Raw genomic sequence first — 19,585 nt, 5'->3', positions numbered from 1 at the left:
CCGCCGCCAGACAAAAGTTGGGAGCTGCGCCCGCAGCAACTTCGCAATAAACCTCGGCCCGGGTTTGGTTTGTGTGTGTATGTATGTGTGTGTGTATTTTGTTTTTTCCCCCTCCTCCTTTCCCCTAAATGACCTCGATTCGGCTGGCGGCTGCGACGGGAGGAAGTTGGTGTTCGGGAAAGCCCCCCGCCCCGGTTTTTTTGCACGGAGGGTGTGATTTTTGCCGTCAAGTTTAAGTTGAGTGCTTTCCCAGCCGAACTCGCTGTGGTACCTTTGGTTAGACGAGCTAACTGCAAGTGAAATTCTACAGCCCAATTTAGAGAATTAACATTTGGTAAATCCTAACTGGAAGAAAGAATTCGAGGGTCTCCTTTCTTCGTTGTCTCTAAACAGCTCTGTTGTCAAAACCTGCATTTTTTGTTTTTAATTATCGAAGAATCACAGAATCAATGAGGTTGCCAAAGACCTCTGAGATCATCGAGTCCGACCTATGACCGATCACCACCTTGTCAACCAGACCATGGTACTGAGTGCCACATCCAGTCTTCCCTTAAACAGCTCCAGGGACCGTGTCTCCACCACCTCCCTGGGAAGCCCGTTCCCAATGTTTAATGATCCTTTCTGTGAAGAAATGCCTCCCACAGGAGGAATTGTAGGCAGGACTTTTTCTTTGGTTGATGAAACTTCACGTATTGCTTTAAATATTTTAACTACTATTGATTGTTGTCTTATTTGCGTGTGTATTATAAAAGCAATGCAAATACGGAAGTGAAATTTGAGGGTCTGTGTGTTTGACAGTCCCACACCAACTGACCACGTCCCTGCCGTGCAAAGGAGAAAGTTATTTAGCTGAGTAAGAAAACAGCAGCAGACTGAGGCAGATCAGAAGGATGTCACCTGGAATTCTCACAAAACCTTTTACTACATCCATCCATAAAATACTAAGTCAAATACAAATCACTGATGAGATATCCTGTACCTTCTATGCCTCTCTTACAGTTCTTTCATACTTCACAGTTCTTCCCTTCCCCCATCTTACTTTTCCTTGTTCCCTATTTCTTCCTTGTTTAATTTCAGTGGACTCCTGGGGATGCAACACCATGGTTGTAAAAAGCTGTTCTGCTTGTTCCAGTGTGCAGTTTCTGTTTATTCATATCATGGGTCTTGTGGTTTGTGAAGCAAAGTTTGAAGTAACCCTTACTGGCTTACTTCTCAGGGAGTTTACTCCTGCTAAGAAAACTATCTTGGACTTCTTTCCAAATATTTCTAATTCATGAACAGTGTTTTTTTTTTACTACAGATCATTAAAATGTTCAAATTATGTTATTGTCATGGTGTAAGGAAAGGAGATTGTGTAAAATATTGTAAATACTTCTGAAGATATTTACCACATTTCTAAAGGAGCATTTCTTCTAAAGTTAAATGTAAATTTTGGTGTATGGGAATGAACTTGTTTCACTTCACAACACATCTCATATGTTTGAGGTGGATTTTTTCTTTCCATTTAAGATGTAATTGCCAAATATGAGCAGAAGTTATTCAAGAGGGTTTTTTTTCTTTCTTCCCCCATCCAGTGTGTTTTATAAAATATGTATATCTCACTGTATTTTAAAATTGTTTTTGTATAACTCTTTTTATTCTTCAGATGTAAGTACTGTCAGCAATACAGCGTCTTTCTGAGCTTCTGAATCTTCTTGAAGTAGTGCCAGAGAAGGATCTCAGTGATTAGGACATGAATAAGTATAGCAATAGGGAGACAAAGCCTTTGCTTTTGGAAGCGACTGTCGGGAGACAGATAGTGAGGCTGTGTTCAGAAAGCGTGCTGGGATCGTCTTCATGCAGTTGTATGTTTTTTGTTGTTTTGTTTTTGTTTTTGCAGTTGACTGGAACAGTTTGTCCTTTCAAAATCTTTTGGGTGTCACATCAGAAAATCAGCCTTACTACCAGCAGTTAATCGGGTTAATGGGCAGCTAGAGTTTGAAGCTCTGGCAGTGATGAGATGTTTCTTGTTTGCAGTGTGTGACTTAATTTTCTTGCATGGAGCTTTCACCTTGACTCCCTGAGAAATGCTCTTCAGTGGGAATGTTTGTAGCCACCTTTCAGAATATCTTTTAAAGAATCATCTGTCTGTTCCTTATTAGCAACAAAAACTGAGTTAGTAACCTAATGGCCTCCTGAAAGATGCTGAGTGGACCAAGTGAGAGGATGGGACTTACCTTCTTCCTCTTCTGTATCTATTTCCTATTTCCTTCTTCCTTTTTCCACATAAAAATTTATCTTTTTCTGATAGACTTTTTTTGTGGATTGTTTTGTTTTGTTAGTTTTTTTCCATTTGTTAGAGGTTTTTGCATATATTTATAAAGATAGGCTTGACTCTCTCCTTTCCCAAGAACTTAAGTTTCTCATCTTCTGCTTCAATATTACGCTGTTATATGCGAATAATGTCTTCTTTTGTTTGATCTGAATCAGGACACAACACTCATTTTGTGGAAATGGACTGTAATAGTCTAAATGCCTTTATCATGTTCAGTGTATTCCCTCAGTAGTACTTGCTCAGCTTGGAGAAAGCAATGACATCAGGCTTTGAAAAGTAAACTGGTTTGAATTATTGATTGGCGACCACGCAGTCAGTGATGGAGATGAATACGTGTGTGTCTGTCTGCTGACCAGAAGCCAGATTAAAATGAACAAAATCCCTCACTAAATGGATCAAGGAGCCAAGAAGTTTATTGTCTGAGATGATGTCATAGCAGAGTGCATAGAGAGGGTACAGAACGGAAAAACTGGGCTTTGTTTTCTTCCTGTTTCCAGGATTGATTTACACACTAGTAGATCTTGAAGCTATGCTTACATAAATATATATTCTATTGTTATACAAACTACACATATATGTATAAAAATACAGATTTTTTTTTTCTTCTGCGCATTAAAATTTGCGAATTGTTCTAGCTTTTTATTAAAGTATTCTGACAAGAAAAGCTCATCAAAATCTACAGAGACATAGAATTTTAACACAGGGCATATGGGTTCAGTGGATTTCATTCACACTATGAAAAAATTGAGGAACCTGTGACCATAAGTGGTTAAATTTGCAGTTTATATCTACTTATGTCTGATGTTTTCAGACACTGAGTTGTGATTGCTGGTAACACTTCTTTGGCAGCTGAAATGATTTTTCTTAGTCCTCTCAAAGCACAAATCAAAAGTGTTGATCAAGAATTTATTGTGTAATAAACACTCTTAAATCATGTCAGTGTACTAGTTAGGCATTTCAGAAATGTATACAAGGTTAGCTTAATTTAATTAGCCAAGAAAGCATTAGCAGTGCCTTAAAAGCTACTTGAGGGCACGGTGATAATTGTAACACATGATCCTCGCTAAAAGTAGTGCTGCCAACCTTGCGCGGTGCAGCTTAGAGCTCTCCATTGTACTTAATTGCTAATGGGAGCAATCGGGGGCTGCAGGAGTGACATCGGGTGCTGGAGTGTGGAAAGGTAGAGAGCCAAACAGCATTTCTGTGCCCTGTGATGCCAGCATGTTTCAGTGTCTCTCACTGTAGTTTCTCAGTCTGTAGCAATAGAAGTGTTTTCTGATTTCTGGGTCATAATGCAGCTTTTATAGCATAAACTTGTTGCTACATTTTACTCTTTGAAAAGCCTTTAATGGTCAGGTGTTGAAAACAGAAATAGGTTGAAAGCATAGAAAATGAAAAACTTATTATGATTTCTCTTAAATTACAGGTTTTAAAGATAATCAATAGAGCTTTCTAAAAATCAAATTTTCCTTTATGAAGGACTCTGATTTGCATATTTTCTTTATTGTCTGTGCAAAGTATCTCAAGGTGTTCTGGGTGCTCTGGTGTTTAGAATCAAGCTATAGAAAAAGTTAGGTTTTCCTCCTTATGCTGGATAAATGACACTTGCTGGCCACCTGCACGTAAAGCTCTTCAAGAAAAAAGCTTCTGTCCAATATCTGTATTTTAAAGAACTGCATTGCCTTTGTGTTCGAGTTTGCAGTAGCATCAATGAAGGTGCTGAGGCTAATGCTTTTACAGTTCTTTGAAATACGTCCTGAAATACAAAGCCTTGTGAAATTATTCCAAACTATTTAATTTAAAGAAAGATTCCCAGGAAAGCTCATCTTTTCAGTGTGTAATAAAATCTTGGGTTCTTTCTGGTTTAGTGGTCTGCTGCTCTTTTGGGATTTAGCAGGGAAAAATAAGTGTTCTAAAATGAGTTGTGCAGGCCATTCCTTGGCTGTATGGTGTTAATACAGCTGTGACCAGTGGGAAATGGAGCAATTGTTGGAAGCAGTCTTAGTTCAAGGTTCTGTCAAAATACCATACAGCTGGCATTTTGATCCTTTTGTGGTTCTGAAGGGCTGAGTTTGAATTCTTACATATCCTGCCAGATCAGTCTGGGCCACTCTCAGAAGTCAGGACACCTGAAGTGTCCGTGCTTTGTTTTGGGAGGCAGGGGTGCATCCTGTTAGAAGCTGGCTGTCCTTGCTGTCATGCTGTTCTAGGACCTTCAGAGGAAGCAATCTAAGGGCTAATCCAGTGAATGGATAAGACCTCTGAAGAGTACTCAGGAAATGGTGTTGATGTTTCATGTGCTGCATTGCTTCCTCTGAATATTGGGCTTGTCCCAGAGTAATATTAATAAAAGCTGCTTCTCCAACTACTGTCTCTGTCTGAACTTTATACAAAAGGTTTGACCCATGGCTGTGAGACAGCCCAGGACAATTTTGCAAGAGTTGTATACAGCTTGGGGTTATGCAAGATAATTAGCTCAGGTAATTATATTCTGGTCACCTCCATCCCCCTGCAGTTTCAGTTGCATGTGGTATGGTTTTGCACATACTGCCCTAAATTGTTGAATGTTTGCTATTCTGTGGAAAAGTTTTAATTCCAATCTAAAGATGATTTGAATGATTTCTTTATAAAACTTTATAAAACCCATCTTAAACTGAAGCATGCAGCAAGTAGGCATCAGTGAGCTGAAGCTTTCATTGCTGTGAATTTTGTGTACTGTTTTGTAGCTCTGACCCATTGAAAGATTGCTGATTATTTATTAGATATTTTAGCTGTAATGGATTACTTTTTCTGTGGGTAATATCACTCATGGACCCATTTATTGCAAAGGGAGCTGACAATATGTTTTTCTCCTTTTTTTTGTGTACACTTCATGCTTTGCTGGTTTTTCTAAACAATATTTCAGTCTGATTTCACTCTTGAAATATTGTCTTCATTACCTTTGATGGGATTTTCATGGTTTATTTTAACCATTAATTTAGCTTTAAATTGTTCAAGTGCTGGTTTGCATTTATACGTGCTTGGATTCTTTTTCTGAATAAATTTAGTTTCTTTTTGCTTGATATTTACTAAAACAGGCAACTTTTCAACCAGTTGTAAGATTAATGTGTAATCTTCTGTAAGCATTTTCATTTTGCACTGTGTACATGTGTGCTATAATAGCTTCAACTCCTAACTTGAACTAGGTATGGAAGCAGGCAGCTTTAATTCTCCTACTAGAAATACAGAACTTAGAAGCCTCTTCAAGTTCCATAGTTCTTGTAGCCTGTACTGAATTTTGTGGTTTTACCTTTATGCTTCTAGTAATGTCTGTTGATGGCCTAACTAACATAAAGCTTTGATAGAACGTTTGTATCCAGTTGTACTTGGAGCAGATGCTTTGGTTCGGTTGCTTTCATAATTTGGGAAGAGGGCATTTTGCTTTTCTCCAGCCTCCAGTCAGCTCCTTCATTTTCAATGGATAAATAGTTGAGCCAAGCTATTTAAATAACCTGAAATGAAGAAGCTGTTCATTTTCTACACGTGGAAGAGATTACTTGCAGTGAAATTTGTTGCTGTGCTTCAGCAATCCTTCATTCCAAGTACTTAGTAACTATCCTTTAGTATTTCTCTGATTGTCATTAAGGCTTCAAATTTTGTTTTTATTATGAGTTAAAATCCAGTACATTAATCTTAAGATTTCTTTCACAATTGTACACAATTTTTTTCTTTTTTGAAAATACTGTCTTCAAGTGCATTGTAGCTAGGGGTGCAGAAGTGTTTTAAAATCCTATTTTTTATCCATACAGAGGGCCACCTTCCTACTTTCCCTTGCTACAGACACTTCTTTGCTTAGTTCACTGAGTCTATTTCCTGGTCGTGTCCAAGCCTTGGGGAAGAGTCTGGTTCACGGCTTCTCCCTCTCTTCTCCTCTTTGCTAATTTAGATAATTCTGCTTCTTTATTTAGGTTTATAGTAGTATTAAAGGAGACCATGTCCTGTACGCTTTGTTTAGGATGTGGCTGTTAAACATAAACAAGATGGATTTTTGAGGACTGAGGGTAGGAAAAAACATTTGAACGTTTTCATCTTTTCCACATCAGAATTATAATAATTCTTGATTCTCAATTCATTACATAAATAAAATTTCTGTTTTAAGAGTCTTTGTTAACAGAGTTTAGAAAGTCACAGAACTGGTTAATATAGTTCTGACTAAAAATGTATTGCTTCTAGTATTCCTTCAGTATTAAATAAAGAGGATCAGTGGTTTTAGAAACTTCCCTTAAGTGGATCTACTAGAAAAACTTCTAAGTGAGGTGTGGACTCCATACAGCAAGTAGAGAACTCTTCTCAGTGGACTTGCTCTTCTGCAGGTGTGTGATTTCACATGTGCTGTGAGCTCTGGCTGTGAACTCTGCAGTTGTGAAAACAACAGACTTGCCAATATTAATGCTTGCCAGGCCATTTGATCAGCTAGATCAGGATCGCGTTTCTGGTCCAGCTGAAACCAATCCTCTTCTCCACATCCTCTGGCTTTCCCTTGCCTCCCCTCCATCCTTCTGATTTGATTATCAGCTGAAATATCATAGTATCATCCTAATTTTGGTGAAGGCCCAGAGAAGAGAGGAGGAGTGCTTGTGGTGGAAATGCTTGGAGCAGGCTGCTGACGATGGGAGGATAAACCTCAGCTCACTAGTTATGGCCTCTGTCACAGTTTGGCAGAGGCTGCTCTGTAGGTCACTCTCCCTTTCATTCATGAACCAAGTAACCTGTAGATTGCAAGAGTTTTTTGTGTGCCACACTGAAGCTGTTGACAGGCACTCATTCACTGTGGATACAAACAGGTGTCTTTTTCTGTAACAGAGGGGATAGTTGCAGGTGTGAAAATCCCCAGTTAACAGTGCTTTTATTTGTAACTTGTAAACTTTTAACTTTTCTCAAGCTTTCACATTTAATAAATTACCTGAATTCTAGGGTTGAAGAGTTCCAGGAAATAAAATGGAAATCTGTTAAAATAATAAAGCAGATTTTCCAGTGCAAGAAATACGTTAGTTTGTTTTAATCTGAATGAATGGGGAAGAATTTGCTGTTCTGAAAAAGTCTAGATGATGGTATTCTTTTTGTTCTTAATGGCTATTATTGACATGAACATTGTTCACTGAAAAAAAATACAGGAGCTGAATGTTAAAAGGATTCAGATCATCCTGCAATTGAGGCATTCTTTACTATCATTACCACTAATGAAATACATCGTTAATAGTTGTTTATTCCAAGATCATCAAGCACTTAAGCATGAACATTATTTTTCCTTAACACCTGTGGAGAGCCAATGTTTGATAAATGTCTGTGTGCAAACAAGTGGAAATTAGAAAACTGCAACCAGGAGATGTGTTCTTTTAAACTGACTTCTTCTTTCAAGCTGTCAGCAAGGTTAATGCATCAGGGCCTTCATGAAACTTGGAATTCTCACTAATGTAGTTAATTTACTCTAATCCAAATACATTTATCTCTTAGATTCTCTTAATTGAAGGCTGAGGTAGAATGGTTAGAGTTTGGAAGGGATGTTGAAGATCATCTCTTCCCAACCCCCTGCCATAGGCAGGGACTCCATCCACAAGGAGTTGCTCAGAGCCCCATCCGATCTAGCTTTGAAGTAAAAGTGCTTTTACACTAGATTTTTGGGACACAAAGATAGACGTTCAGCCTTCAGCAGTATGTTGTATACCATCACAAATACAGTCTGCTGTATTATGCTCAATCTCAAGTTCAGTCATGTTACTTTCTTTTCCCAGACAAGTGTATCAGGTCTTACCTCTTCCTACTAAGCAGTCAGCCAGTTCTCCCCTACATGAGGGGCTGAAGGCATTTGCCAGGAAAATGTGGGTTGAGGTGGGGAAGAGAGGAGCTAGTGAGGATGTGTTGGTGCTGGAGAGAGTGGGTAGAGTGTGGTGTGTCATCCTGAAATTAGGACATAGTGTGGATGCATAAGTCAAGGTGTGGTGCCTGGTTTGAGCATGATCATGCATGATCATGAGAGCGTTTCAGCTACTGAACATTTGTACCAAGCATAAGGGGAGTTTTAATTTTTTTTAAAATTTATTTTATTTTTTTTTATTTTTTCCCCCATCTTTTCGGCGAAGAAGCTATAAAGCAAAGTGGTGAATTAAAAAAAAATAAAATAAAGGAAATAGGATTTGAAGGGATTTATTAGGTTCTGGTCAGATGACATGATCACAGTAATAAGAAAATTTGTTGATCTGGTAAGTAGAATTTGGAACCAAATAGAACTTAAAATATCTTAAAGAGATTGTGAAGCCTTCTGATTTTTAAAAATTGTTTAGGATGCCTAGCCCAAAAATGTATTAGCTTAATGCTAGTAAAACCTAGCTTTTATCTGACTCTCATCAATAGATCTTAACACAGATCTTTAATGCAATTAAATTTTAGGAGTTAATGTTTTAATCCACATTTTTTGCCTTTGCAGAAACAAAGGAACAAGTGGTTTTTCCAGAATCACTAGACAGACAGCTAGACAATGTTTTTGGTGTATTTTATTGGTGTTTGAAATATGTTGCCATTTCAGCAAAGGCAAGTTGTTAACTGAATAGTTATATGAGGGCAAGGATGAAACATAAGCGTAACTAATTGGGGTATTGGGACACAGTCACATTTTTTTCCATGAATAACTGTTTTACTTTTTAAAGGTAATTTTATCTTTTTATACTGTAGAATACAAAAGCTTATTAAATGTACTAAATAACCATGAGTCTTTTAGGTCTTTTAATGGACAGCCTATTTCAAGAAGTTTGCATGAACTGGTAGGAGAAAAGGCAGACCAGTTGTTTTCACATGTGTTTTTTAAAATAAGAATCCAGATTAATATTCTGGGACATCCAAGAAGATGTGTTGTTAATCAAAAGATGTATTTTAAATTAAAGAATAGAAAGTTAGAAATAACCAGGGGACCTAGATTTAGTTCCTCCATAGTCAGTAAAAATTATCAAGATTGAGACCTATCTGAAATGATTGTCTTTTCAGAGAGTCAAGTGAAGTGGAAAAAGTTACATTTATGTATATTAGAAGCTAGGATTTAACTAAAGTTAGAAGCAGACATTTTTGAAAACCTGTGGCTGAAACAGATTTTTTGAAAAATGTTTATTTTGCTATTTTAAGAGAAAGTAACTTTCAGGGTCTTTTGTGCTTGTTTATTGTGTTATAAAGAAAAGCTGTTTGTGCATGTAACAAAATACAGGGAAATAGGATTGTTTAGCTGAAGATTGAATATCAGTGCATTAATTTTATGTCTTAGACATGGGAAGAGGCTATAGAAAAAACAGCTGCTGCAGCGTTCAAGAGAGTGGGTTGAAAAGTTGCCTGAGTGAGGAGCAGTGAGCAGTGGTGCGAGTGTTCAGGGTGTGGCAGACGCTCAGCAGGGTGTGCCCCACAAACCGTATGGCGAGGACAGCAAGTCTGACCATGGTGGATAGCTCAGATATTCATGTCTGCATGCCTGTGTCTGAGTACAGACTAACCTGTGGCAAACCAGACGGAGTCTTCTTCAGAAATTGCAAGGTGTGGTTGTGGTTTGAATGTTATAAAATCTCTTGAGAACTCGGTGAACTTGTGTTCACATGCTTGGAGATGCCAGTGGTAGAGATGGTTTGTATTCATCCTCTGTGTCCAAGACTACTGGATTAGGATTATTTTGGGATGTTCAGACCAGCAGTATAGTGAAGAGTTCTTCGGTTATTGTGTTGGCCAGGAGATTCAACTTAAAGAACAGAAGAAACAAAATCCCCGTACCCTCTCCACTTCAAAGATGCTATAAGTAACCTTTGTATTTTAACTTAGGAATTAATCAGATGTTATACTTTAACTGGTTCCTGTGATACACCTGAAGGCATTGTCAGTGAGTACTCCCCTGCTATGTGTGTTCTTCAGTCCTGCTGAAAGACTGTAATGGTGTAGTCACTGTTCTAAGAGGATAAATTGAGAAGGAAAAGGTCAGTTTCATTAATTGGTTTATAGTTTGTGTTTTCCAAAACTTAAGTACTCTACATGTTTTAAATAAAGCTCTGTTAGTATCAAATTAGTGTTTTGAAATTTAGGGATGGATAGAGAAGTGACTACAGGTAATAATGTATACTAGTGTATTTGTAGCTTGCTCATAGATGGGTATTAAACAGTGTTTCTCCATTTCATACCAAGCAGAGAAAGCATAGAGATAATACACAACTTTCTGTGTAAAAATATGTTTTCTTGCTTTATTATTAATTTTAGCTTTTGTTTCTAGATGTATCAGTATCATTGTTCAAGTGCCTTCAGTGAAGGTGTGTTACCAGTTTGCCTCACTGCCTCTGCCTAAATTGAATCTTAGTTCAACAGCTGTTTTGTGGTATTCATTCAGCTCACATTCCATTTTACTCTTGAATCCAAGGATAATGAAGATTGTGTTTTGCCAGTCTAGACCATGGATGGTATCCTGTTAATGCCAGTTATTTCCTTACGCCTTATTAGCAAGAGTGCTTTCTGTAGGAGGTGGTTCTGGTTGTTCTGGACCACAGCTGGACTTTGCTGGGTCTGTCTTTTCTGTTGGATCAATGCAGTTGCACTAAATTTTGTTTCTTTCTTTGTACCTTCTGACACTACATAAAGTCATTTTTTTGATTCTTCTGTGCTTGCTTTTTCTTTGTTGCTTTGGTGTGCTTGAAGGCAATTTCTGACATGATTAAGATTTTATTAATTCATATTCTCTGCATTCTCTCAGCATGTGAGTGCGTTTGCTTCAGTGCCAGTGTTTCATTAGGAGCTTTGAGTTCAGTGCATTGGTTTCTACTTCTTCAATTGCATTATTAATTTCTTAATTTTTAAGTTTGATGCTTGTATCATATCTTTCTAGTCCCAGAACATTTTCATGATATCTACTCTGAAGTAATAAGTTTCTGGGTTGGAACTGAAGTGCTATTTTTAATCATTAAAGGTATAAATGGTTTGAGACCCAGTTCCTTGAGGGAGCAAGTTGAGTGCTGTGGAATCATTAGACCTGTTTAGCTATAAATGGGAGGAAGCAGTGGATAGACTGCTCTCTGTAAAGGCTTCCCAAATTGAAATTAATTTCCTTTCTTGTTCTAGCATATCCCAGTTCGGATAATCTCTTGAGTGTTATGAAAACTCTATCTCTGTGTTTTACTGTGGGTAGTGAAGGTTCTGGATAGTAGTCTGATTTGATTCCCTAGAGCTTGAATTTTTAAGATTGTCTGTTAACTGGAAAATGGAGCTTGGATTCTTTGTAATATATTTAAAATTTCAGTGATTTCAACTTTCTAGAAGCTTTGTCAGTATTCATGGTAAAACATTTTCTGTGTTAGTGTGTCTTATGCAGCATGTAGTCTTAACAGGTTAGTGTTTGGACTTGAGCATCTTAAATTTTAACTTGCTTTGTACTTGCTGAATTTGTGCATGGAGTTAATATGCAGACAAGTGAAGCTCAGCTGAAAATAATAGCCTGAACAAAGAATAACCTAATTAAATAAAGCCCTTAATTGCTAGTCTGGTTCCTTAGGCAGCTGCAAGGAACTGATTGCACATGTGGTCACACTGACAGCCTGCTCTTCCAGTTTCTGAAGCTATTTGCCAGTATACATTCATTTGACAGCATTAGAGATCTCAAAGATACTCTTTTTGTGTAACTTTTATGAATTTTGTGAATATTTGTACCAGAGGGAACCTAAAACAGTAGAATTTGTCTCCATTGCTGGTATTTTGTTTTAACTTCCAGCTGACAGGATAAGATCCTAGCTGAACTTGAGACTTGGGACCATAGGCAAGGCACTGGAGGAAATTCAGAGAAAGGTGATGATAGGAGGAGACTCAGAGGAGTTTGGCTTTTTGCATGGAAAGGGGTGGAGATGGAATACAGGAACCTGTGCATTACTAATTTCACTGCTGGCAAATCGCTTTAATGTTACTCCTTGTAAAGCTTTGTTACATGCTGCTTCATCTTTCCTGGTTTCATTTTCTCTGTCTTGCTTAGCCGGTTTCAAACTGGTTCTGTGGCTTACCTTGAAACTCTGCTTCCATCCTTCACAGGGGAGCTTGCGTAGTTTCGGAAAGTAGTTACTAAAATTGACCTAAGCAGGGTTGTATTTAAGTCTACAGGTAAACTGATGGCTGAATAAAGCAAAAAGTATATGCACAAATACTTAGAGTGTTCAGAATATACAGGCTATTAACATTTTGTAAAAAGTTGGTATTTTGTAGTTTCAGAGTGTTATGGAAAACAGCTGGGTGCTGCCCATTTATTTTACAGTGCTATGCAGGGTGCAGGTGTTTTGTATTTAAGAGAGTGGTGGTAGTTATTATTTTTTGTTAATGTCTGATCCCTCAGTGAGATAATTAAGATCACTGACAAGTTAGGAAGTTAATCTAACAGAAGGAAAGTGAGCTTTTGAAGCTTTAGTGAGCTGGTCTGGTTTATGGGTGGATCAGATAGACATTGGAAGAAGATCCAAGGAGGTTGGAGCAATGCTGTGTAGTCAGGCAAGGGAGTGCATGGGCTCCCCTTGTGTCACAGTGGTGCTGAGCTGTATAGTCAAACTGCACCCATACATTTAGATTTCACTTTCTAATTACTGTGCTGTCATAGTCTCTCTTCCTTTCTTAAAAAACAAGCCTTTTCTTTTTTTAGTTTTCTTAAGTACATGACACATGATGTTGAATTATCTGGAGTACAAATCAGGTTGTTGTTACTAAACCTGGTGAACAAATGGGACTTCTGTACTTAAACATCTCCTTGTGTTTAAGTAAAATTATTTCTTTGTCATAGTTCAAATTCTTACTGACAATTCCTGGACATTAGTATTTGAAAATTGGTTCTCTATTTTTGCAATAAAGATATTTAGTTTTTTACTCATAGAATCATAGAATGGTTTGGGTTGGAAGTAACCTTAAAGATAATCTAGTTCGAAAACTTTTCCATGGGCAGGGATACCTTCCACTATCCCAAGTTTCTCAAAACCCTGTCCAACCTGTTATGTTCCCTTGAACACTTTTAGGGATGGGGCAGCCACAGCTTCTTTGGGCAGCCTGTGCCAGTGTCTCACCACCCTCACAGGGAAGAATTTCTTCCTAATATCGAACCTGAACTTGCCATCTGTCAGTTTAAAACTTTCCCCCTTCTCTTGTCAATACACGCCCTTGTTAAAATGTCCCTTTCCAGCTCTCTTAGAGCCCCTTTAGTTACTGGCAGGTTCCATAAGATCTTCCTGAAGCCTTCTCAAAGATGAACAACCCCAATTCTCTCAGCCTGTCTCCACAGCAGAGCTGCTTCAGTCCTTGGATTATCTTCATGACCTTCTGTGGACTCACTTCAACAGGCCCATGTCCTTCATAGGTTGTGGGTCCCAGAGCTGGATACAGGACTCCAGATGGGATCTCAGGAGTGGGGAGGAGTCCCCTCCCTTGACCTGTTGCCTTTTTCCTGCTGATGCAGCCCAGGACACTTGGCTTTCTGGGCTGCAAGAGCACATTGTGAAGACCTTCTTGTCAAGCAACACCTCCAAATCTTTCTTCTCTGTGCTGTTCTCCATCCATCCATTTTCCACCCAGCCTGTATTTATGCTTGGGATTGCCCGGACCCAGGTGCAGGACATTGCATTTGGACTTCTTGAACTTCGTGAGGTTTGCCCACTGGGTGACATCAAGACTGTTTTGATGAGGTTAATTTTGTAGCTAATAGAATCCTGGTTTTATGGTTTGTTGTGGTAGTTCACCAAAATAGAAGTAGATCCTCTGAAGTTGGGTGTCTGTCCATTTCTTGTCTACAGCTTTGAAGTAATCCCTTGGTACTATCTTTGAGTTTTTGTCTCTGTTAACCTGTGATAAGTGCAATGGAAAAAAATCCCCTTTTGGTACTCTTTAGGTGCTTAAAAGGTGTTAAGAGTAATATGGTTACTGTGCATAATGCTGTTAATGCACAGTGTTGGACAGTTTGAGGGGTAGAACAAGGTACTGGAAAACTCTTACAAGAAGGAAGAGTGTTTGTTCGAGTGTTTTAAAGATAAAGACATCATCAGTGGAATAAATAATTGCTGTGCTTTTAAGTATCTTAATTTTCCACAATCCTTTTCCCTCTTTATGGTGTTACTAGCTCTTTTGCAAGTAAGGTGATAATAGCAGTGTCATGTATGATATAAAAAATACAGTGGGTTATAGAAGCAGTACTTGTTTAGAAATACAGGAAAACTACTATGGAAGTCTAATATTTGAAATTAAATATTTTCATAGCTTCTGGTAATGTTTTCAGAATAAACACTTTTAATATTTCACACAGGTTGATCACTAAGAGTTTAACAGAGACTTTCCTTACTTACTTACTGAGCAGAACTTTACTCTTTCTCTGTAAGGATATCTGCAAATGAGCCAATTAAGTATGATCTGATGCTTTTTTTTCCTTTTCAGAAAGATGAAGGTAGTGATGCTAGTTTGAGTGATAGCCACATATCTCCTCCTGCCAAACGTACCTCAAAACATGCTGATCCTGTGTGCAAAGACAAATCAAAATCACGCAGTACTGGGCAGCGAGAGGAATGGAGCATCTCAACTGGACAGTCCAGGTAATTGGTGCCAAGAGAAGAAGGAACTCCAACCAATTTTTTCTGTGCTGTTATCCCACTTAGGCTGTTTCTGCAGTCAGCTGCAACTTAGGAGTGTACTTCTGAAGCATGTTATTTTAACACAGTTTTCTTCAGTTTAAGACCCCAGGAATGTGGGTTGCATCAGTGTTCTCATTTCTGTTTCCTTTCTATGCATATTTGTGCAGAAAATATAAAGTAATTTTATTTGATATGCAGTATGAATTTTAGATTTTTGATGCATCCAAATTTAGTAATGTAATTGGTATCTTTATGTACTCAAGCTGTAAGAAGACATGACATTTTAATTAGGGAATATGTGTTACCGTCTTTGGAGAATGGGTAATGGTCAAGTTTATTTGTATTGTTGTTCAGCCTACTAAGTAAATTTTTACTGAATATAGCCTCAGTCCTGCCACATTTTTATAACTTGAAGCAGAAGTAATTAATTTTATTTTATAACTCTAATAGTATTTTACAAACCATCCTTGTGTTCATAAGGTTCCTCACATGATTACAGGTAACTGTGAGGCAGTGTACACAGAATCTTCCTGATCCATGAACTTTCAGTTAATACTGATTCTTCTGTAGATATGTATTTCATATTTATGTACATATCAAAATCGTTCTTGCAATGATTTGTATGTAAGAGTGACTCTAAATCACTACTGCGCTGTCAACTGCTAGGATGAAGTTTGCTTAATGGCTTTGTAAATCTCAAAGTAGACCTCTACTTATGTTAATTTTTCTCTTTTAAAACAGAATTAATTAAAACTAGCATATTAATGTACCATGGTCATTGGGAACTCGTTGCACCTTCTATTTCTTTTGTTTATAACAGTAGACTTGTACTGGATCTCCTAGAAATGTCCATGTACAAAAATAAATACTGAATGCAGCTGGGAGAATTTAGACCGTTGTGTCAAATGAAATTTGGCCAGGGTACTTAAAATCATATTGTTTCTCTTTTAGAACCCACTGCAACATGGCTTTGCATCTGAAGTTTTATGTTGTTTCTGCCAAAATCCAAAGCACTGTGCTTAACAGTGGTCTTGAGTCACTAAAAGTTTCCTAAAAGTTCTGTTACTTCTACTGGTTTATCTAAGGTGTTGAAATCCAAGGTTGCATTTGGAGAGCTATACCAAGGTTCTGTTCTGAAATTTGACAGAATTAACAGGATGAGAGCATGAAGGAAGATTAGTGAATTTGATCAAAGACATGCTTGGTTGGGGGGGTTCATATAATTGGTATTGAGCAGTTTTGTCCTTACTAAGGTCTTGGGCATGAAGCAGATTCTTCCAAGGGTATGTCTTGCAAAGGGTTTGAAATCAGAGTATCATGGAGCATTTTACAGTCAAAATTCTATTTTCACTCTATGCCTTTTGCTTGGCTAAATAAAGGTAATGTTATTTGTGTGTTTAATTGTCTCCTAGGTTAACTTCTCAGCCTGGTGCTACACTACCAAATGGACGTAGCTTATGTAAGTGAATTGTAGCAAAACTTTTTGTATTAGCTTTTACATTAAACAGTTTTATGTCAGTGATTTTCAGTGGCATATGTTTTTGATAACTTCACTGATTCCTTTGACCGTTTTGACCAGAAAAGTTACTGCTCAGTTTTCTCCTGTTGCCTTATTGGATACTCTCTGTGGATATGGGGAATATTTTTAGATGAAAATCCATTTCTTTTCTCAATTCAGACCTCTTGGCCATGATCTTGATGTTTTCCTTAATTCCCAAATTACTGTTATGAACTAATTTTGGCCTTCCTCTCTCAGTTGGTCTCTTTAATTTACTTAGTCTCTTTGCTCATCTGAAATTTGGCCTTCTGTGGTTCTTAACATTACTTAACTCTATTGCTTTAGAGAGACCTGCCTTGTCTGCAGCTCCTGCTACCTTGAACAGTCTTCCTAAAAGCTTGTACCTTACAAACTTGCCATTTCATTGCTTCTCTCAGCTAGAACCACTTTGTCTTTTATGTCCCTTTTTCATCAGTTCTGTCTTGTTTAATTTTGTGTTGACTCTATGTAAGTGTTATTTCATTAAGCATATTTAGTATTTTATTATTTATTGTGATGCCTGAGGGACAATTAGCAGTAGGATCTCTTTGTTTGGCACTGTACAGAGTAGCTGGTATAGATCTGCTTGTGAAGTCAATATGTTGTATCTGACCTTTTGATACTATATTTGAAAGATTAAGAATTGAAGCTGTGGGCCAAGTATGCTTTTTTATGGTAGTGAGTATTGATGTTAACTTAAAAATATTGAATGCTTAATTGAATGCCAAATTTTAATAATAAAGTAAGATAATTATCTAAGGAAATAATCTTGAATATGCAAAAATAACTTTTAAAATAACTTTGATAGGCATTAAATACAGTTCTTCAGTTCATACTGTGCTTAATAACTTTTGGTTTATTGTCCTTGCTAAGTATTCTCTTATTAATTCTTGTTTGTGAAAATGTTGTTTCCTGCATTTTGAAGTAGTAATACAAATTTCTCTTAGCTCTCAAAAGCCACCCCCTTCGAGGGGAAAAAAAGGGAGATGGGGACCATGCTTGCATAAACGGAGATATAGAAGTCAGAAAAAGTTGTCGGTCCAGGAAAAACAGATTTGAAACTTTGAATCAGAGTTTATTGTTTGATCAGCTAGTAAACAGGTATGTGGGGATACTACAGTTGTATTCACAAAACACAAAACTTAATGATTTTTAAAATTAGAAACCCCTGTGTTCCAGTGCCATGTCTGTGTTTTACTGTGGGGATGCATTGAGACAAGCTAGACTGTGGTTTGAGTTACAGCTGCATCTGTGCTGTGACTGCCATGGTATCCATGTTCTAAATGCAAAGTAACTTCCCAGGCTTTCATTGAGGAGTAAGTTACTCTGTGTTTACACCTGGATGAAGCTGTATGTTGGCAGTTACTGCAGAGTGCCTGATGTGCTGTAAATCCACACCCTAGTTTGTTTCTTGGTAACCTGTTTATGTAGTGATACTTTAAATGTCATGTAAATTGGTGATTAGCAGCAGTATTTGGAAGCTTTCTAGATTTTGCTTGTATGATTTTGATCATAATATATCAGAAGTTTGTAGCTTTCTTTTGTTTTTGTTTTTTACCATTTGTTAAAAATTCACATAGGGTGGGTGTCACTTTTTGACATTTACTGTGCAGACAAAGTAGGTCAGACAGGGAGGCATGGTCTGGTCTGAGCATAGGAATGGGAGCCAGAAATGCTTTTTTTTGAAATACTATTTCTCTGTAGCTCTGGGCAGGTTGCTTAATATGTCCTGATCTTCCCACCTGTAAAACAGGTTTTAGCTGTCATATCTGTGAGAGACTGCTTTCTCCAGTGCTGGAAAATGATTTAAACATAAACATTTAATTGTCAAGTATGATATTTATTTTTAAATGTATTCTGTTTAATCTTTTATTAATTTTCTATTTTAACTTACTCAGTAACTACTTAGTATCACTTTGCAAACTTATATTGAGTTACATTTATTTTTCTAGTTGCAGTTGAATCTCTCTCTCCTTATCAACAGTAGGAAAAAGTCTACCATGAAGGTTGTAATTTGATAAAATCATGGTACTGAAGTCTGTATATGAGCTTATACTGATAAAAGTGTGTCCCATAATCATTGGAGGTTTTTAAGAGCAGGTTAGACAGAAGTCTGTCAGGAATGATTTAGGCATTCTGCAGAGTGTTCTCACCTGGCAGAGCATGTAGGCTTTTCCAGGTCCCTTCCAACCCTATTTTCTTTGGTAGCAAACTGCAAATGATTTTACTTTAAATAGTTCTGTCACACATGACAGGTATTTTGGAAGAATTGTTTCAAATGCAGAGGAACTCTCATAATAAAAGCGTGACTTTATTGACTTATGTCACCAGAACTTCCACTGTCTTCTAGGCAGTCTTTCACCCTTTAGATTTAGTTTTAAACAGCATGAAAAAAAGGAATCGAAGGTTTCTGTCTTACAACTATTATACAAATATAGTGGAATTCCTGTTGAAAGCTACTCTAATTGCCATGGAGAGTAATAACATGGTCTTCAGGACAGGTGGCCAAATAATTGAGTTGACCTGGCTAATACTGTGCTGTTCTTTTGCTTGAGCAGTGAAGCGTCTTGGCCAGGGTTATCACTTATATACTACTGCTGTTTTGACAGCTGTTTACAAATACTCCAGATAATGAAAATGCTGACTAAATAGTAGATGAGAAATGGTAGTGAGTATTCAAATACTGAATGATGAGATTCTAGATGTTACTGGTTTAGCAAAAAGAAAATCCTTTATGTTCTAGTGTCTTTTTGGGCCAGGGTAAGACACAGTAAAGCTTATGGAGTGGAGGCATTAATTGCATTCCCATTATTGTAATTATTATAGGTGAAAATCTTTACTTCCTTTTGCAAATTTAATCTTACATGATGCCTAATCTAATGTCTCAGCAGTTGCAAATTTATATGCTACAATTTATACTGAGCCAAATTCTTTAAAAAAGTTTTTTAAAATACTGTCTAATTTGAACCCCAAATTTTCATAGCATCAGGATTTCTTCTTTTACATACTTCTTAGTTTATAGCCTTTCAGTTTTAGTATGGTTAGGTTTGTAGCTAATTGATAGACAACTTAAGATGTTGAATGCTATGTCTAATGTTCTGC

General features: G+C 37.3%; 1 protein-coding gene across 3 annotated transcripts in view; it reads left to right on the top strand.

The window, feature by feature from the left end:
- Positions 1-9,730: 9,730 nt before the first annotated feature.
- Positions 9,731-19,585, top strand: part of ATAD2B (ATPase family AAA domain containing 2B) — a 65,616-nt gene continuing 55,761 nt past the window's right edge. For 2 of the 3 annotated variants that reach the window (XM_015622346.2, XM_015622345.2), the window contains exons 1-4: positions 9,731-9,865; positions 14,753-14,907; positions 16,359-16,405; positions 17,431-17,584. In XM_015622346.2, coding sequence (XP_015477832.2) covers positions 9,746-9,865; positions 14,753-14,907; positions 16,359-16,405; positions 17,431-17,584 — 476 coding nt within the window. In that variant the 5' untranslated portion in view covers positions 9,731-9,745. Of the gene's footprint in view, positions 9,866-14,752; positions 14,908-16,358; positions 16,406-17,430; positions 17,585-19,055; positions 19,244-19,585 lie in introns of those variants that run through there. The other variant, XM_033513080.1, reaches the window with a different exon arrangement.

This window comes from Parus major, chromosome 3 (genome assembly GCF_001522545.3).
Source record: "Parus major isolate Abel chromosome 3, Parus_major1.1, whole genome shotgun sequence".
Taxonomy (NCBI): domain Eukaryota; kingdom Metazoa; phylum Chordata; class Aves; order Passeriformes; family Paridae; genus Parus; species Parus major.
This window is presented reverse-complemented; position numbering and strand designations above follow the sequence as displayed.